A 17,726-nucleotide genomic window follows, 5' to 3' on the forward strand; every position below is an offset into this window, starting at 1 on the left:
TCAAAGAATGTTTTCCCTCCTTGTGGCAATGGCGGGAGGTGGGTAAAGTTAATATTTCAATGTTTTTGTCAGCAAAACATGAAGCAGACCTCCCTGGGCCTTTGCCGGAGTATGGAGAAGTTAGAGTTGGGGATCATGGAACTGGAAAAAGCCTTTCATGGCAGTAATGATGCTGGGTTGCACGAAAGCTTGAAATATGAAAACCAGCGCTTGTGGGACCTGTTTGATAGCAAAGTTCAGGGTGCACTGGTAAGGAGCCCGATATCAGGGCCTTTCCAAATGGATGCACCTACTAGGTTTTTCTTCAGCCTGGAAAAGGAACATGTGGAGAAGAAGATGATTGGCCACCTCAAGACGTCAACGGGCAGAGAGCTTTCAGATCCTGCGGAGATTAGGAACTTTGCTGTGAATTTTTTTCCTCAGACCTGTATGCAGCAGAGCCAGTGTCCATCTGAGACTTGATGGTTCCTCAAGGCTCTACCTAGGGTCTCAGCGTTGGATGTGGACAGACTTGAGCACAACCTGACACTCTCACAATTGACTTCTGCCCTAAATGGCTTTGTTCCAGGGAAGGCACCTGGTATTGATGGTTTGCTTGTTGAGTTTTTTAAGGCCTTTTGGACCCTTCTTGGGCCTGACTTACTCCAGGTGTTTCGGGAGAGCATCAAAGAGAAGATTCTGCCACTCAGTTCTCATCGAGTGGTTCTTACCCTGTTGCCTAAGAAGGGGGACCTTGGGGAGGTGGAATAATTGTGGACCTGTATGGTCTAAGCAAAGCAGGGACAAACTTTTTTCAAAGGCCTTGACAAATAATAGAAAACTGTGATTGGTTCAGTCATGCAACCTTATCAGGCATCTTGCATTGCCAGCAGGTCCATTTTTGATAACCTTTTCCTATTGCCGGATGTAATTTCAGCCTCAAAAATGTATGATTTGCACATTGGGTTGATTTCCCTTGGTCAAGACAAGGCTTTTGATCATGTAGATCGTGGATATTTGTTTCGTATCCTTTGTGCTTTTGGTTTTGGGCCCACGTCTGTCTCCTGCATTCAGGTACAGTAGAACTTCAGAATTATGAACACCTGAGTTATGAACTGACTGGTCAATCACATACCTCCTTTGGAACTGAAAGTACACGATCAGGCAGCTAATTTTAGCTGGGTCTCATGGATATCTTGGCTGCCAAGCTCAGTTTTCATTCTGTTCACTGGGTTTCTCCGTTTTTATCAGCGGTGGAATCTGCCCTTCCTAGGGGTGGTATTGCCCATCTGTTAGGTGCCTCCTTGAGCAAGCCATTCCTGATTATACTAATGTTTCTATACTCTGCTTATAGGATAGCGCGAGTATTTCAACCATTCTTTAGCACAGATTTTACCAGTGGAAACCGAAGTACCTCCAGGGCTAGTTGGCAGCTGAGCAGGAGTTTTGAGGATCATAGTGGCACCTAACTGATGGACTAGGGCCTAAACCCCTTTGTGGATGTAGTCTTTAATCTCTCTGTCTCACTTCCCAATCTACTGTTAGTACGTCTGCCCATTTCTCCCACCCTTTGTCTGTTGTCCTGTCTATTTAGATTATAAATTCTTTGGCACAGGGACTCTCACTATGTACAGCAGAGCTGATGGCAAATTTTCTAGCAAAACTTAGATTTGTTGGGAAAAGCCAAGGCGCACTGAAGCAAAAGGTTTCACTGACTCTCTTACAAATTCAACTAAATGTTCACTGTGCTCTGTGTGCACCCCCATTCCGTCTTACTCCCATCCCAGGTTCCCCCTTTCTCCCCCCCATGCCAGGAGTTTTGGATGCACCCCCATTCCATCCATACCCCCATTCCAGAGTCACCCATTCCCAACCCCGATGACAGGGGCTCTGTGACTGCCCTTCGTCCCTTCCTCCACCATTATTATTTCTCCTCTTTCTGACTGGGAGATCAATCATTCTGGGTGTCAACATGTTACACTCCATTGGTGGGATGAGCAGAGATGAGACATGAATGTTGTTCTACTGGAAAGTGTTAATTGGTGCCATCAATTTAGTGTGACCAGATGTCTGGCCTTTATAGGGACAGTCCCAATATTCAGGGCTTTGTCTTATAGGCACCTATTACCTCCCACCCCACCCCGTCTCGATTTTTCACACTTGCTGTCTGGTCACTCTGCATCAACTAGTTCTTTGATCTAGACAGTTACAGAGGTGGCTTTGCTGGAAATTTTCAAAAGTCCCTACGTGACTTAGGAGCCTAAGTCCTGTTGGCAAAAGTGACTGATTTCAATGGGAGTTAGGTGCTGAGATGCTTTTGAAAATCCGAAGGACAACTTTTGGTGCCTAAATGCCTTTAAAAATGTGGCCCTGAGTGCCTAAGACCCCTCTGAAACTTGGAGGCTCCTAAAACACTTAGGTACTTTGAACTATGTTACCTTCAATTCCTTACAGGCTGGAGCCCATATTTTGTATGGGTTACTTGTACACACCTGAGAATTCATACCTGCTTTTGCCAGAAACAGTCATGCGCTCTCTGTCCTTTAGGCTGTCATTCGCTATCTCTCACCCCATGAAGATCAGATAGGAAAATACTGGTACTTACGAGTGATGGTCACTTGGGTTCCAGCTCCTGACGCAGACCAGTTCCTTGCTGTGCTCCCCACCTCACACACGTAGGTTCCTGTATCGGTTACGTTCACGTTCTTCAGAGCGAAAGAAACAAAACCCTCTTCCAAAGCCAGGGCTGCTGAGACCCAGCCTCTTTCGCTCATCAGCTCCTTCTTCGTTCCCCCAGTTCCGTTATGTTTATACCATTTCACATACAAGGTGTTGTGTTTTTTCAATACCGTGAATCTACACTCCATGGTGAGATCGGACCCTTCAGATGCATCGATATTGCCTGGGGTCTGATTCACCGTCAGCTTGGGAAAATCTGCAGGAGAGAAACACAGACGATTGCACCTTGATGCAGGAGAATTTCAGTGGCAATGGCTGATGACTGGGGATGTATTAAAATAAATGTCTCCCCCTCCAGTATTTTGTGTTCTTTTCCCAGCCTGGCCGTTTAACATCCCCTCCTTATCAGAGGTTAAAGTGATGCTTTTACTTAGTTCGATTCATAGCTTTATGATGCATGGCAAGACTTCTGTTTCTGGCCAGGAACCAGCAAACCATCCCCTCATACCCACACCCACACCCATTATTATTGGTTATTGACTGTCTTGAATGTACAATTCATGGTAAGTTCTGAGCCTTCTAAATCACTGAAATTGGTTGGGGTCTGATTCACCATCAGGTTCGTAATTTCTGCAGAAAGAGAAACACAGATGATGACCCCTTCGTTGAGAAATAGTTCAGTGTGCCAGCAGACAAGGGCAGATGTATAAAATGAATCTCTCGAGTCCTGACGTTCAGTTTCCCTTGCTTGTTTAGAGTTTAAACGGATGTTCTTTCGTTTGGCCCCATATAGAGCTGTATCGTGCATGTCAAGACTTTTCTGCTCTGTTTAGTAAGCAGGTAACCCCAGAGGCTTCAGTCTAGACCCTTCCAACAATGTGACTTCTTACCCAAACCTTGTGTACACCTGACATGCCTGCCAAATCCCTTCCATTCAAAACCTTCTTGAGACCTATTTCGCTCCACAAGCCCAATGCAGGGCAAGAGAGACAGTGGTCAATTCTCCTTCGTTACAGGAAAATGGGATTCCCTAAGGATGTGGAATGGGCAGTTCTGAGACGTGGATGCACTTCTGCTGGAAATGGCAGGGGAGTGAGGATCGGGGTGCAACCGTTATTCTGGGCAGGGCTGTGCTTACAGCCTCGCGAGAGAGTGTCAGCAAGTCTTTACACTGGTTTTATTGGTGGAAACTTCAGCAGTTCCAGGGCTAGGTGGCAGCTGAGCAGGGGTTTTGAGGATCTCCATGGCACCCAGATGTTGAATGTAAGGGCCTAAAGCCCTGTGTGGATTTAATCCTTTAATCTCTCTGTGTCCCACTTCCCAATCCACTGTTAGTACATCTGCCCGTTCTCCCCACTCTTGTCTGTTTAGAGTGTAAATTCGTTGGCAAAGGGGCTCTCTCACTATGTCCATGTACAGTGGAGCTGATTGCAGATGTTCTGGCAAAACTTAGCTGAGACTGAACATGCCAATGCACTGAAGGGAACCGATTTACCAATTCTTCTACTGATTTGACTCTACTTTCGTGAAAATACACACAGGTTTCTGTTGGTGTTCCAAGCTCCACAGAGTTCAAAAAAGAACTAGATAAGTTCCTGGAGGATAGGTCCATCAATGGCTATGAGCCAGGATGGGTGGGGATGGGGATGCCAAAAGCTGGGAATGGGCGACAGGGGATGGATCACTGGATGATTGCGTGTTCTGTTCATTCCCTCTGGGGCACCTGGCACTGGCCACTGTCAGAAGACAGGAACTGGGCTAGATGGACCTTTGATCTCACCCAATAGGGCTGTTCTTATGTCCCGCGAGCCTCAGCTTGGGGAGTCAGGGAGTCGAGTCTCGGGGCAGATAGGCTCCCCACTCTGTGGCAGAGCCAGGTCTCTAGGGGCTCTTGTTGTCTGCTAGGCTCCCTGCTTGAGCCAGGGCTCTTGGCACTTCCAGTGTCCCTGCCTTGGAGCTGAAAGCCTGGAAGTTCTAGGACCAGCTCCCAGGGGGTGCAGCTGTGGGGTAGCTCCGCCATGCAGACTGCCCCGGGCTGGGGATCCCAGGGCTCCTAGAGTCCTGGGCCAGTGACTCCCCAGCTTGCTCTACTCCTGAGCAGGCAGCTTGTAACTGGCCTCTGGGACTCTGGAAGCCCTTGGGTCCCTGGCCCTGGTGCAGTCCTTATCCGTCTTGATTTGGAATGAAAGCCAGTTCTGAAATAATGAAACTTCTCACAAACTGAACCCGCCAGCTCTAGTGTACAGGGCCTAGCTTAGTGGGCCTGACATGTTGGTTGAGGACTCTAAGCACTATTGCAAAGTAAATGCTCAATAATAACCTATTACTGATCATACAACTTCATCCTGACTCTGCTAAACCCTTTGTGGGTTTGGGTTAGACTCTTCGGGGGCTAAACTAGAGGGATGCCCACATTTTGTTACATCTGTAGGTCAAGCACACTACATGCACCAGGGACTCTTTGCATCCCTCTGTCCCCCACAAGGTCCCTGGGTGCCACCCTCCCATTCCCTTCTATTTCAGGGACTCCCTAGCCCCCATCCTCATGCCAGGAGCTCTGTGTGTCCCCCATTTCTTCCCCTGCTCCCACCCTATGCTACAGTCCCCAATTCTGCTCCAAGCCAGGAGCTCTGTGCCCTAATTCTCTCCCTTACCACCATTCCAGAGTCCCCCATTCTCCCTGCATGCTCAGGGCTTTGGATGTACCCTCACTCCAGAGTTATTCCCAGACCAGGTACCCCATCCTCCCCATGTCAGGGGTTCTGTGTGCCTTCCCCTCCTTCCTTCCCCACTATTGTTATTTCTCCTCTTTCTGACCGGGACATAAATCATCCAGAGTGTCAGCATGTTACACTCTACTGGGGAAAGGAGCAGAGATGAGATGGGAATGTTTTTCTACTGGAAAGTGTTAATTGGTGCCTTAAACTGGTTCTTTGATTTACAGTTACAGAGGTGGCTTTGCTCCAAGCTGTTACTCTGCTAAACGGGGAGCAGGCACTCTATGTGTCCCCCGCTTTTCCCCTTTGGATTTTCTGATTTCCCCAATATCAACAGAGTTCTGCCCAGTGATGCCTTCAATACTCCCTGAAATTTTGGAATTGATGGGCTGCGGTGTTCCAAATTATTGTGTCACAGACAAAGAGAAATGCCATCAAGTTGAGTGCACTGTAACTGTGTCAGTCCCAGGATATTAGAGCAACAAGGTGGGTGAGGTAATAGGTATTATTGGACCAACTTCTGTTGGTGAGAGAGATGAGCTTCCAAGCTACATAGAGCTCTTCTTCAGGTCTGGGAGAGGTCCTCCCAGCACCACAGCAAAATGCAATGCTTAAACTCCTGCATAGATTTCCACCGCAATTTCAACAACCACCACCCGGACAGCCAGACATTAAACTCCGTGGAACACTCCCACACTAGCATCAACTTCCTGGACACCACCATCAGGTTCAACAATGGAACCCTACAGACAACCCTAGACAGGAAACCCACAGATCACCATACCTCGCTCCCTTCATAAACCCCGTAACCACCCCAAACAACCAAGAAATCTGTGATCTACAACCAGGCATTCAGATAGCACAGAATACGCTCCTAGGAGAAAGTCTGGGATACACACCTTAACGCATTCAAAACTGCTTGCACCAACTCAGGGCATTCTACTAGGGCAGTAGATTGCATCCTAGAATGGGCTGTCCAAGTACCCTGAGAGCACATGCTTGAAGAAAGAAATGAAACCCCCTCTGACTGCACACCAGTTGCTACCTACCACGCTATGCTGGAACCCATACTGGGTATCCTCAAACAACTATAACCCAGACTCGATGGGGACCACATCCTGAAAAGTCTTTCCTGAATCCCCACTTCCGACCTTCAAACAACCCCCCAGCCTCTCCAAGGGCAACATCAGAAGCAAGCTCCCCACAGATCAGGACAGACGACTCAAAGCAGCACCAGATCCTGCCAGAAAAACAGCTGCAAAATCTGCGGACATATCTCCACTGCTACAATGATCAACACCCCCCACAACACACCTTTCAAGATCCTACACAAACCTATCACAACCTGTGGGGTACCTCATCCCATGCACTAAATGCCCCAACAACAACTATGTGGGTGAAACCAGACAATCACACAGGAAAATGATACAAGACAAAACCACCCTGTCTCCTGTGGGGAACACTTCTCACAGATCAGATACAGGGTAGTCCTCATCCTCAAAGGGAGCCTACACAACACTTTCAAAAGACGAGCCTGGAAGCTGAAATTCATAACTCTGCTAGACACTAAAAATCATGGACTGAACAGACACTGGATTTATGGCTTATTACAACAATCTGTAACCCCCTAGCCCCTCTTTTTGTCCTATGACCCCAGAAGTGTTAACGGGCCACCCCACCTTGAATGGTCCCTTGAAATGTGTTAACTACTTATACTAAACCAGCCATTCAACCTTGTATTTACCTGGGACACTCTGAGTAAGGGCACGTCTACACTGAAAACACTTTATCAGCACAGCTGCACCACTGTCTACACAGGAGGTTCGGTCAGTGTAACTAATGACGTCGCTCAGGGGTGTGGATTTTTCACACCCTCGAGCAACGTAGTTATTCTGTCATAGGTCTGTAGTGTAGACCAGACGTAAGTTTCCAAAAGCTGAAGACGAGCTCTGTGTAAGCTTGAAAGCTTGTCTCTCTCACCAAGAGCAGTTGGTCCAATAGAAGATATTCCCTCACCCACCTTGTTTCTCAAGTTGCGTGTAAGCCTCACAGGCTTAGCCAATTAGAAACCTCCCCCTACACCCGATCTCAAAACAGTTTTTTAATATATGGGGCTTGACCCTGCATTCCTTGTGTAGACAAAACCCCCACAGAAATTCGTGGAATGCAGGATTAGGACCATTGTACGTACCACAGGATGTCCCCCAGTTTTGCCCACTGCTCTGCTTTTCACCACCTGCCCCAGCTCTCTGGGACAAGGCCAGTGTCCTGAGCGCCCCCAGAAGGGTTTTGTGGAACAGAGGAGGAAATCCTGGTATTTACCATCGATGGTCACTTGGGTTCCATTCCCAGGAGATGACCCATATTTGTTCCCAACCTCACACACGTAGGTTCCAGAATCTGTGATGTCAGCTTTCTTCACAGTGAGGGAAAGAGATCGCTTTTCTTTATCTGCTGATAATATGATTCGATCTGTTGCATTGCACACCTCTTCTGTTACATTGTTTCTAGTTTTACTCCATGTAGCAAACCACTTGATTGAATTATTGTCTGTGTTGAATGTACACTCGATGGTGAACTCTGACCCTTCCATTGCACGGATATAAGGGGGCGTCTGATACACCCCTAAGGACAACAGCAGTATTTTCTGCAGCTCCTGAAACACAAAGTTCAGTGTCACTATTTGAAATTATTGCAACCGAAGGAAGAATTAAATCAAACAAAATTATTTGGAAATGATCCACTGCAAAATGTTTCCATTTCTCTATAAGGAAACCAAGTGCACGAGCATGAACTCTCTACTGAAGGCCATGGCATGAAGTTCAGAGTGGGGAGGGCTCAGACTGGGCAGTTTGCACAGGCCTGCCCTACTGGCACTGTTAGCCGGCCTGCCCCTCTCGCTACAGCCTGCCATAGGGGCTCCATGGGGCCATCGAGAGAGCACTGGGTGGCTCCTAGGGATCTAGAGAGAAGCCCAGATGCAGTGAATTGGGCCTGCAGGCCCCAAGGTGGAATGTCTGCTCCAGGGAGGCAAATCTCAACAACAATGGGCCAAACAAAGACTTGGGGGGGAGGGTTCAAAGAAGGGAGATAGAGATGGGAGACAGGAGACAAAAGGAAGGTGGAGGGGGGAGAAGACTGAGGGAAAGAGAGAGCTGGGAGTGGAAAAGAGCGGATGGGAGAGAAAAAAGAGAATGTGTGCAAAGCAGGGGAGAGGGATAGAAAGATGGAGGGGGCCTAAGGAAAGGGGAAGTAAAATAGACAAAGAGAAAGGAAATGAGGTAGGAAGGAAGTATGAGATGGAAGGAAATGACAGTTCATGTTATTATTTATTCCCATTGCACCTAGAGTCCTCAACCACCAGTAGAGCCCCACTGTTGTAGGCCCTGTACGTACTGTAAGAGACCGTCCCTGCCCTGAGGAGCTCACTGTCTAAACAAAGAGTGGGAGAAGAAAGACACAAGGGGGGAGTCTACATTTCCCCTATACACCGGGGCACCGCCAGCCTGTTCCTGGTGTGGGGGCTGTGGATGACTAGACAGAAAATTGGGGGGCTGTGCCCCCCCCTTGCCACAAGGCCCCCCACCCCTTTCGATGGCCCTGCCTCCTGGCCAGGTCAGAGGCAGGAATTGGTCAGTGCAGGGCGCTGGCTGTTCACAGTCAGTAAGAGCTGCCGAGGTGGGGGGGGGATCTGACGCCAGGGCCAGCAGAGTCCTTGGGGAGCAGCGACTGCGGGCCGGGGCCCAGGAGCCTGGGCTGGAGCAGGTCAGTCTGGTCTGCTGAGGGGAGCCCTGAACCCTCCACCTGCCCTGGGCAGTGCGCCCTGGTGAGCGAGAGCAACCAAAACCACACGGTTTTTGATAAAATATAAAACAGATTTATTATCTACAGAAAGGAAGATTTTCAGTGATTATAACTAGGAGGCACAGAGATCAGAGTTGGGCCTCGCCTACACTGGCAAATTTCTGCACAGTAAAGCAGCGTTCTGCGCTGTAACTCCCGAGGGGCACACACGGCCAAGCCCCTTCGTGCGCAGAAACGGCGCACTTGCAGCGCTGTAAAAACCCACCCCGATGAGAGACGTACAGCTTTCTGCGCTGTGTCTTTCTTTCTTGTGTGTCTAGTGTAGACACCGTGGTGAGTACAGCACTGTGATTGGCCTCCGGGAGGTGTCCCACAATGCCTGTTCTCGCCTCTCTGGACATCGGTTTGAACTCCCTGCCCTGCCCTCAGGTGACCAACCATCATCCCCACACTGTGAATTCCTTTGGCATTTTGAAAGTCCCCTTCCTGTTTACTCGGTGACGCGTGCAGTGGCCTCAGCGCATCTTTCCAGGTGACCAGGCCTGCTCCACGCACCAGGCGATCCCCGGCTTGGAGCGATGCCGAGCTGCTGGACCTCATCAGTATTTGGGGAGAGGAGGCTGTCCAGTCCCAGCTGCACTACCGCCGTAGGAATTATGATACCTACCGACAGATTTCACGATGCATGATAGAAAGGGGCCATGACCGGCACACATTGCAGCGTAGGGTCAAAGTGAAGGAGCTGCGGAGCGCCTGCCACAAGGCGCAGGAGGCAAACAGATGCTCAGGTGCCGTGCCCACGAGCTGCCCGTTCTACAAAGAGCTGGACACGGTACTCGGCGGCGACCCCACCTCCACTGCAAAGGCCACTGTGGATACTTCATTGGCTCCTGTGCCAGTCGAGAGTGGACCGAGCCAGGAGGAGGAAATCTTGGATGAGGCTGTGGAGGGGGAGGGGGACCCAGAGGCAGAGGACAACTCGGAGGTCAGAGATGCATGCAGCCAGGAGCTCTCCTCTACCCCAGAGGAGCCGAGCCAGTCACAGCTGTCAGAGACTGGCAAAGTGCAAACAGGAGAGGAGGCCCCGGTAAGTGGATCTGATTTTGACAATCACTGAAGTGAGTTATTGGGGGTAGGAGGGTTGCAGGAACCAGGCTTGTTTCCCACCGCATACCTAGTCTGAGCAGCGGAACAGGGTGTTGATTGACTCCCTCACTTCACGGGAATCTCCCTCCGAGATCTCCAGGAAACTCTCATGGAGATACTGGGCAATCTGCTGCCGCAGGTTCCTTGGCAGAGCTGTTTTATTTCTTGCCCCATTAACGTTAACTTTCCCGCACCACTGTGCTGTCACAGGGCGGAGTGGGGGGGACCACTGCTGCACACCGGCGAGCCACATAGGGGCCAGGGTGGAAGCCGCAGGCTTGGAGAAGACCCTTCCTGGATTCCCTGGTCACCCTCAGCAGCGAGAGATCTTCCATAATGAACACAGCCTGTGGAAAGTGTGGGGACAAGAATGATTATCAGGCCCCCCCTACAGTGCTGGCTCGCCCCAAGAGCCATGTGCCCAGTGAACAGCAGCGTCCTGGAACACTGATTTCCCCTGCCCGTGTGGCTACTCGCCATGTTGGGGGTCTTGTGGCTCCTGTGTGCTTGCCTGGGGTCAGCCAGGTAGCGACAGGTGTCTGAGGACTGGCTGTGTTTTAAATCACTGAATCCATGGTCTGTGTGTTGCTAAGAATACTGCTTCTGTAAAATGTTGCGTGTAAACTTCACAGAGATGACCTTGGGAGCCCAGCGTCCCTGTTTGTTATCGGTGGCAGAACGGCTGCGCAGAGTTAGAAAGTGGCCAAGAAGAACTAAGGAGGACTTTCTGCCGCCAGGAAACAGGAATTGAAGGAGCGGCGGGACAGTGAGAAGAGGGACCGAAAGGAGAACGCGGCGCGCCAGAACGAAGCCACGGAGCGGCTCTTAAACGTTATGGAGCGCCACGTGGACACGCTCCAGGCGCTACGAGCACTGCAAACCGAGCAGCTCCACGCCCACCCTCCCCTGCAGCTGCTGTCGCAAAGCTCTTTCCCACGCGCCCCCCAGAAACCGCCAACACACTCTTATCAACCTCCTGGCTCCAGTCTCTCCCCCCAGCCTTCCACTCCTCCCCCCTCACAGTCCAGCACTGTGGACTCCCCCTGCACTCAACACCCCTCCCTCAGACAGTGCAAGCTCATTAATTAGTTTGCCACTCCTACAAAGGGGAGTAGATATGTAACAGCCCTTGTTAACCTGAGCTGAGATTCCCCCAACATTTCACCCCAAACCACACTGATTTAGATAAAATATAAAACAGATTTATTAACTACAGAAAGACAGGTTTTTAAGTGATTATAAGTAGCAAGCATAGAGATCAGAGTAGGTTACATAAGAAATAAAAAAATTTAATCTGCAGTCTAAATTCTACGGAATAAGCAAGATTTGAATCAAGCAGTTTCTCACTCTAGTAGATGTTACAGGCAGCTCACAGTTCTTAATACACAGGCTGAATTGCCTTTCAGCTGGGGACCAGTCTCCCCAGTTCAAAGTCTTGGTCTTCCAAATGATCTTCCAGGTGTTGAGATGCAGGAGGAGAGAGGCCCCGTGGTGAAGTCATCAACCCTCACTTATACTTTCTCTCCAAGTGCTAGAACGATGCTTGCTGTGACATGGGGGTTAGGCAGTTCCCATTGCTTAGGTGCCCCCTGGTGAGCGAGGACACGGGGCGGGGGCTGCTTTCAGGCCCCCCGGTTCCTCACTCAGGCTTACTTCTCTGCTGCTGCTGGAGCTGGGCGCCTGGCCAGCAGCCACTGCTCTGCCCACTCTGCCTTCAGAGCTGGGCAGCTGGAGAGCAGCAGAAGCTACTGGGGAACTAAGGCAAATTTTGGGGATGGCTACAGCCCCTGAAAGCCTGCCCCAGTGCTGCCCCCCTATGCACTAGACAATACCACCTCCTCCTAATTATTATTATTTATTATTAAGCAGTACTGCTAACAAGCACAGCACTCTGCAGAACAAAGAGCAGGACGATGAGTGGTATCATCTGCAAACTTTATAAGTGTACCCTCGATGCCATTATTTAAATCATTGATGAAGATATTGAACATCACTGGACCCAGAACTGATCCCTGTGGGACCTGTAACAGGGTTGAGACTCGCCAGTGTGGCACCTCCTTCTGGTCGTTCGGGAATTGCCTCATCCAGCACTCAGAGCGCCTCCTGGTGGCCGGTTTCTCACCTGCCAGGCCCCTGTGTCCCTCCCGGACCCTAGTGCCCCTTACCCTGGAGTTCTACATGCCCTGATGGTCCCCACGCTCTGGGTCTTCCCTCCCAGGGGAACCCCTCAACCCACTACGCCCCCCTTGCCTCAGTGGCTACTGCCAGTCATCATCTAGCCCCTGCTCACTAGGGCAAACTGCAGTCTGTCATGGCCACTCATCATTGGCAAGGGGGTTGGACCAGCTGCCTCTGCCTAACCCTGGGCTGCAGCCCCGAGCCCCAGTACCTGCAGTACTTGACCTCTGTCAAGGCCTCAGCCTGGGGAGTTGCCAGGCTGGAGATCCTCCTGCTCTGCATCAAGGACCCTATTCCCAGGCAGCTAAGTCCTTCTCTCTCTAAGGCTGGAGAGAAACTCTGACCCAGCTCCTCCCTTAACCCTTAACCTGGGTATGGTGACCGATGTCCCGATTCTACAGGGACAGTCCTGATATTTGGGGCTTTTTCTTATATGGGCGCCTATTATCCCCTACCCCCGTCCTGATTTTTCACACTTGCTGTCTGGTCAACCTATAACAGGGCTAGATGTGGCCTGATTGGGTGTGGCCCCAGTTGTGGCTGCTTCCCCAATCAGCCTAGCCTCTTTCCACCAGAGTGGGGTAACTGCCCTGCTACAGACCCCACTCGATATGCCCTTGCACCATGACTATGAACCACTGATAATAACTACTCTCTGGGAATGGTTTTCCAATCAGTTATGCGCCCGCCTTATAGTAGCTTCATCTAGGTTGTATTTCCCTAGTTTGTTTATGAGAGAGTCATGGGAGACGATATCAAAAGCCTTACTAAAGACCAGATATACCACATCTATTGCTTCTCCCCATTCACAAGGCTTGCTAACCTGTCAAAGAAAGCTATTAGGTGGGTTTGACATGATTTGTTCTTGACAAATCCATGCTGACTGTTACTTATCACCTTATTATCTTCTAGGTATTTGCAAATTGATTGCTTAATTATTTGCTCCATTATCTTTCTGGGTACTGAAGTTAAGCTGATTGGCCTGTAATTCCCCAAGTTGTCCTTATTTCCCTTTTTATAGAATGGCACTATATTTGCTCTCTTCCAGTCCTCTGGAATCTCTCCCGTCTTCCATGACATCTCAAAGATAATCGCTAATGGCTCAGATACCTCCTGAGTCAGCTCCTTGAGTATTCTGGGATGTATTTCATCAGGCCCTGGTGACCTGAAGACATCTAACTTGTCTAAGTAATTTTTAACTTGTTCTTTCCCTATTTTAGCCTTAGATCCTACCTCATGTTCACTGGCATTCACTATGTTAGACGTCCAATCACTACTAACCTTTTTGGTGAAAACTGAAACAAAAAGGTTGTTTAGCACTTCTGCCGTTTCCACACTTTCTGTTACTGTTCTCCCCACCCCTCCTTCTCCCCCATTGAGTAATGGGCCTGCCCTGTCCTTGGTCTTCTTGCTTCTAATGTGATTTAGCTCAAAGAAGTTCTGGGCTTGATGCAGGAATTACGAAGTGAGATTCTATGACCTGTGTTATGCAGGAGGTCAGTGTAGATGTTCATAATGGTCCCTCCCTGGCCTTAAAAATCTATGAAACTATGAAAGCCTGAAACACAGGCCATTATTCTGCTGCACCTTGTGCAGTCAGTTCTACTGTGCAAAGTGTGTGTAAAATACAGCAATTCTGCTTTGTTTCCTTTGCACAGGTGCAAATGATGACACAAGATGCAGGCTTAGACGCGGGGCGGGGGAGGGAGGGGCGGTGTCAGGTTCGCAGTGTCTGCCCAAAGAAGCACAGGCCTGATTGAGATCTTAACACCAATTGTACCCCAGGTCATGTCTACACAGCACACCAAGCCCGGGCTCTGACTCAGGTTTAAGCCCAAGCCCCCCTTCCATCCCCACAGAAATATGTCTGACTCTGGCTCACAGACCCTGCTAGGGGGTGAGTCAGAGCCTGAGTCCCACTGTGACACAGGTCAAAGCCCAGGAGTGTTGCAGTCTGGATGCAGCTGAAGTCTGGGTCTCCAGACTCTGGTCTGGAGGATCCACCAACACTATCCCACAATCCCATGGGGTGTGCTTCTCAGCCCTTCCATCCCCAAACTTCCCTTTTGCTTCCAGGGAACCAGAAGCAACCTCCTGGTCCAAATGCAGCTGCCTGGCGTTTAACCCTTCATTTCTCCGTGGACTGCTCACCTGGAGACACAATCAACCCCAATGTGCATTGGCTATGGCCAGTACTATAAGGAGCACCACATCAAGCTCGCTGCTAGCTGGTCAAAGGAACAGAGCCCGATTCTGGTTCACTTCTGGTGCAAGGTGAGCAAGAGGTTCGACGTCAGCAAGAGCGCGAGAAACGATGGTGTCTACAAAACTGTGAGCAGCTGACGGCACTGGGCCGCAGAACCATGCGGAGACCGAACCAAGAGGCTGAAGACAGACTACTGCGAAGTCAAGGATTCTAACTGCACCTCCGGGGACGCCCCATCTCCCTGCTTCTCTTACAAGGAACTTGACCAGATGGTGGGAACCGTAGCGAGTGCAGAGCTCACCCCCCTGCACGATGATCTGCAGAGTGGGGACTGGCACTCCCCGCATCAGGAGGAGACCCAGCTGCTGGGTGAAGGGCAAGAGGTGACCCTGGGGGTGAGGCCGGTAACGGAAAGAGGCGATGCTGCCAGAGAGCTACAGCACCTCCTGGGTCCATACTCGGAGGGGCTGCCTGGGGACGGCCCTGGGGAGCAGCGCACTGCAGGACCCGCATCACAGCAAGCGCCAGAACTGGAACCGGCGCCTGGGACGTTTCTGCCGCCGTGTCTGCTGAGGGCTCGTGGAGCGGCAGCAGGGCCTCGCTGCTGGCCTGTCTGAGAGGAACAGTTAACGGAACGGGGGGAGTGGGGGAGGTTTGTTACAGGTCAATGCACTGTGTCTGTGATATAAAGTGGTCCCAAGCAGGGCGGTACTGAGGCCAGGGAGCCTGTCGTGGGGTCCTTAGGGCAGTGGGCCCCAAACTGTACAGGAATGTTCGGCGGGAGGGGCTAGGTGGGGCCAAGGCCAGCCCCCATGGGGGTCAGGGAGGGGGCACTCCCCAGCCACAGCTAGGGCCCTGGCTGCGGCCCCACTCCCGGCCCCAGGGGCAGGTCCACTCTGAGCCTCATCCCCAGCCGCAGCCCCGGCTTCAGCCCCCAACTCCCAGCCCTGCAGCCTGGGCCACAACCATGGCTCCACTCCCAGCCCCAGCCCCAGCTGCAGCTCCGACCCCGGCCTCGGCTCCCGGCCCCAATTGCAGCTCAGCTCTCCTCTCCCAGCTGCGGCTCCCAACCACGATTCCCGGAGAGGACCCAGACACGTTCCATCATGGGTATGGGGGGTGCAATGGAAAAAGTCTGGGGACCCTGCCTTAGGGTGCTGGCAGGGGGAGTGGGATGGGAACCCTGGAGTTAGCTGCAAAAGGGGACTGGGGCAAGGTGGAATCGTTCACAATGGGGCTCCTCAGCACGAGCAGGGGTGGCAGAATCTAGGGTGATCATAAAACAGCTTCTTTACCAGCTTTTCTGACACAGCGGCCACTGATTTGCGTCCACAGATGTCAGTGGAGTTCTGCCAGCCGGGGATTCAGATCAGTACGTTGTTTTTTAAGCTATGACCTGGTCTGTGCGAGAAAAGCTTTGCGACTCTAACTATACCTGCAGACCCTCCTCGAGGAGACACGGCTTATGGCAGGGGGGGAAAGTGCTCTTGCTAAGTCCAGGTCCCACCCGTTCCTTCATCAAAATAAGCTACTCTGGGAACAGCATTTTCCGGCTGGTATCACATCTACACTGGGGCTTTTGCTGATACAGAGCATCTTCATAAAAATCACACCTCTCATTGACAGTGCTGTCCTGGCAAGAGTTTCTAGTGTAGACCTGGCATAAGAAGAAAATGCTGTCAATTGATTTTTTTAATGGTGATGCTCAGACCAAAACCAATACCACAGTCGTTACCTCTCTACGCCCTTTAATTCCATAGAAATATTTGTTACAGTTCATCCCTCCTTCCCCTCCAAACACTCGCTCCTCTGAAAGCGTCAAACCCCACAAACTCACCCATCCTCAGAGACAGGAAAAGTGGCCAAAGCAGAGAGAGCCTTTCCAGCTGGGCTCTCATGTTCCTTAGAGAACCTTTCCCTGGGCAGCACTGTCAGGGTCCCTGGTGTCAGATCTGCTGCTAAAACAGCCGATGCTCTTATTTCTTGCAGCTCATTGTCTGAGTTAACACCAGAGCCGTTGTTGCACTCTCTCTCCCCGTCCCCTTTCCGCGCTGGCTCTTGGGAACTCTCCTCTGCTCTATGGTATTTTTTTCTGCTGATTCTTTGTTCCACGTGTGAGTTTCCTGCCAGTATCCCCTTCCCACTTCCCTATTCTGTCACACTGAACGTTCTCAAATCACACGGTGAATTTAAAAATATTGCGGTTGAATAAATTTTTTAAACTTCCTCTCTTCTCTAGAAAGCTCTTTACTAACCCAAAAAGAAAAGGAGTACTTGTGGCACCTTAGAGACTAACCAATTTATTTGAGCATAAGCTTTCGTGAGCTACAGCTCACTTCATCGGACGCATCTAACCCAGTCTTCCCAAAGTTTGAAAGTATCAGACCAGCAATGCCCGTGGCCCTGAATCTCCCTCTGCAAGGTCTGAGTAATTTCTATTCCAGTTGTATCCTCTCAGACGGGGCGTGGATCGGGGTCCCGAATAAAAAATATACCATTTAAAATACAGGTGTCATTCCCAAAGAGTGGTGCAGAGGGGTTGTAGTACAAAGAACGAGCAAAATGGAGGGGCAGGTTTAACTTGGCTTTTGAAAATCTCATCAGGTTCTATTCCCTTCTGCAAAACTAAACCCCAAACCCAGCCATGGGTCACAGCTGAGTCCTATCTTATCTGAGCCCCCAAAGATCCTGAAGGGTTTGGGTGGGCAGTTCTGCTGTTGGCCCATCAGTCCCTCAGACTGACATGCTGCCTGCATATGGAAGGCCTTGGTAGCTGCGGTATTAAATCCATGATTAAGAATGGAAATCCCTGATGCCTGATACATGCCACCACGTCCAGAAGATGGCAGACCCAGGTGCACAGATGTGAGGTCCCTTCATACAAAATGATGCAACTTAACTCTACATAGGCAACGACTAATACCTGGCAATCTAAGTTTAAAATGAAGAGTATGTTTTACTTAACAAGAAGAGCAGTGCAGCATCCACTGGTAAATAAGCAATGCCCCAATGGAGGG

The 17,726-nt window shown here is 50.5% G+C and overlaps 1 protein-coding gene across 2 annotated transcripts in view; it reads right to left on the reverse strand.

Annotated features, from left to right (window-relative positions):
* The window catches only part of LOC114022691 (neural cell adhesion molecule 2), a 60,799-nt gene that overhangs the window by 3,292 nt on the left and 39,781 nt on the right, over positions 1 to 17,726 (reverse strand). Inside the window, exon 7 of one of the 2 annotated variants that reach the window (XM_037877932.2) lies at positions 2,585 to 2,914. The exons of the other annotated variant lie outside the window; for it this stretch is intronic. Within the exon in view, the coding sequence (XP_037733860.1) occupies positions 2,585 to 2,914 (330 nt within the window). The remainder of the gene's footprint in view (positions 1 to 2,584; positions 2,915 to 17,726) is intronic. 2 annotated transcript variants of the gene reach the window in all.

This window comes from Chelonia mydas, chromosome 12, assembly GCF_015237465.2.
Source record: "Chelonia mydas isolate rCheMyd1 chromosome 12, rCheMyd1.pri.v2, whole genome shotgun sequence".
Classification (NCBI taxonomy): Eukaryota; Metazoa; Chordata; order Testudines; family Cheloniidae; genus Chelonia; species Chelonia mydas.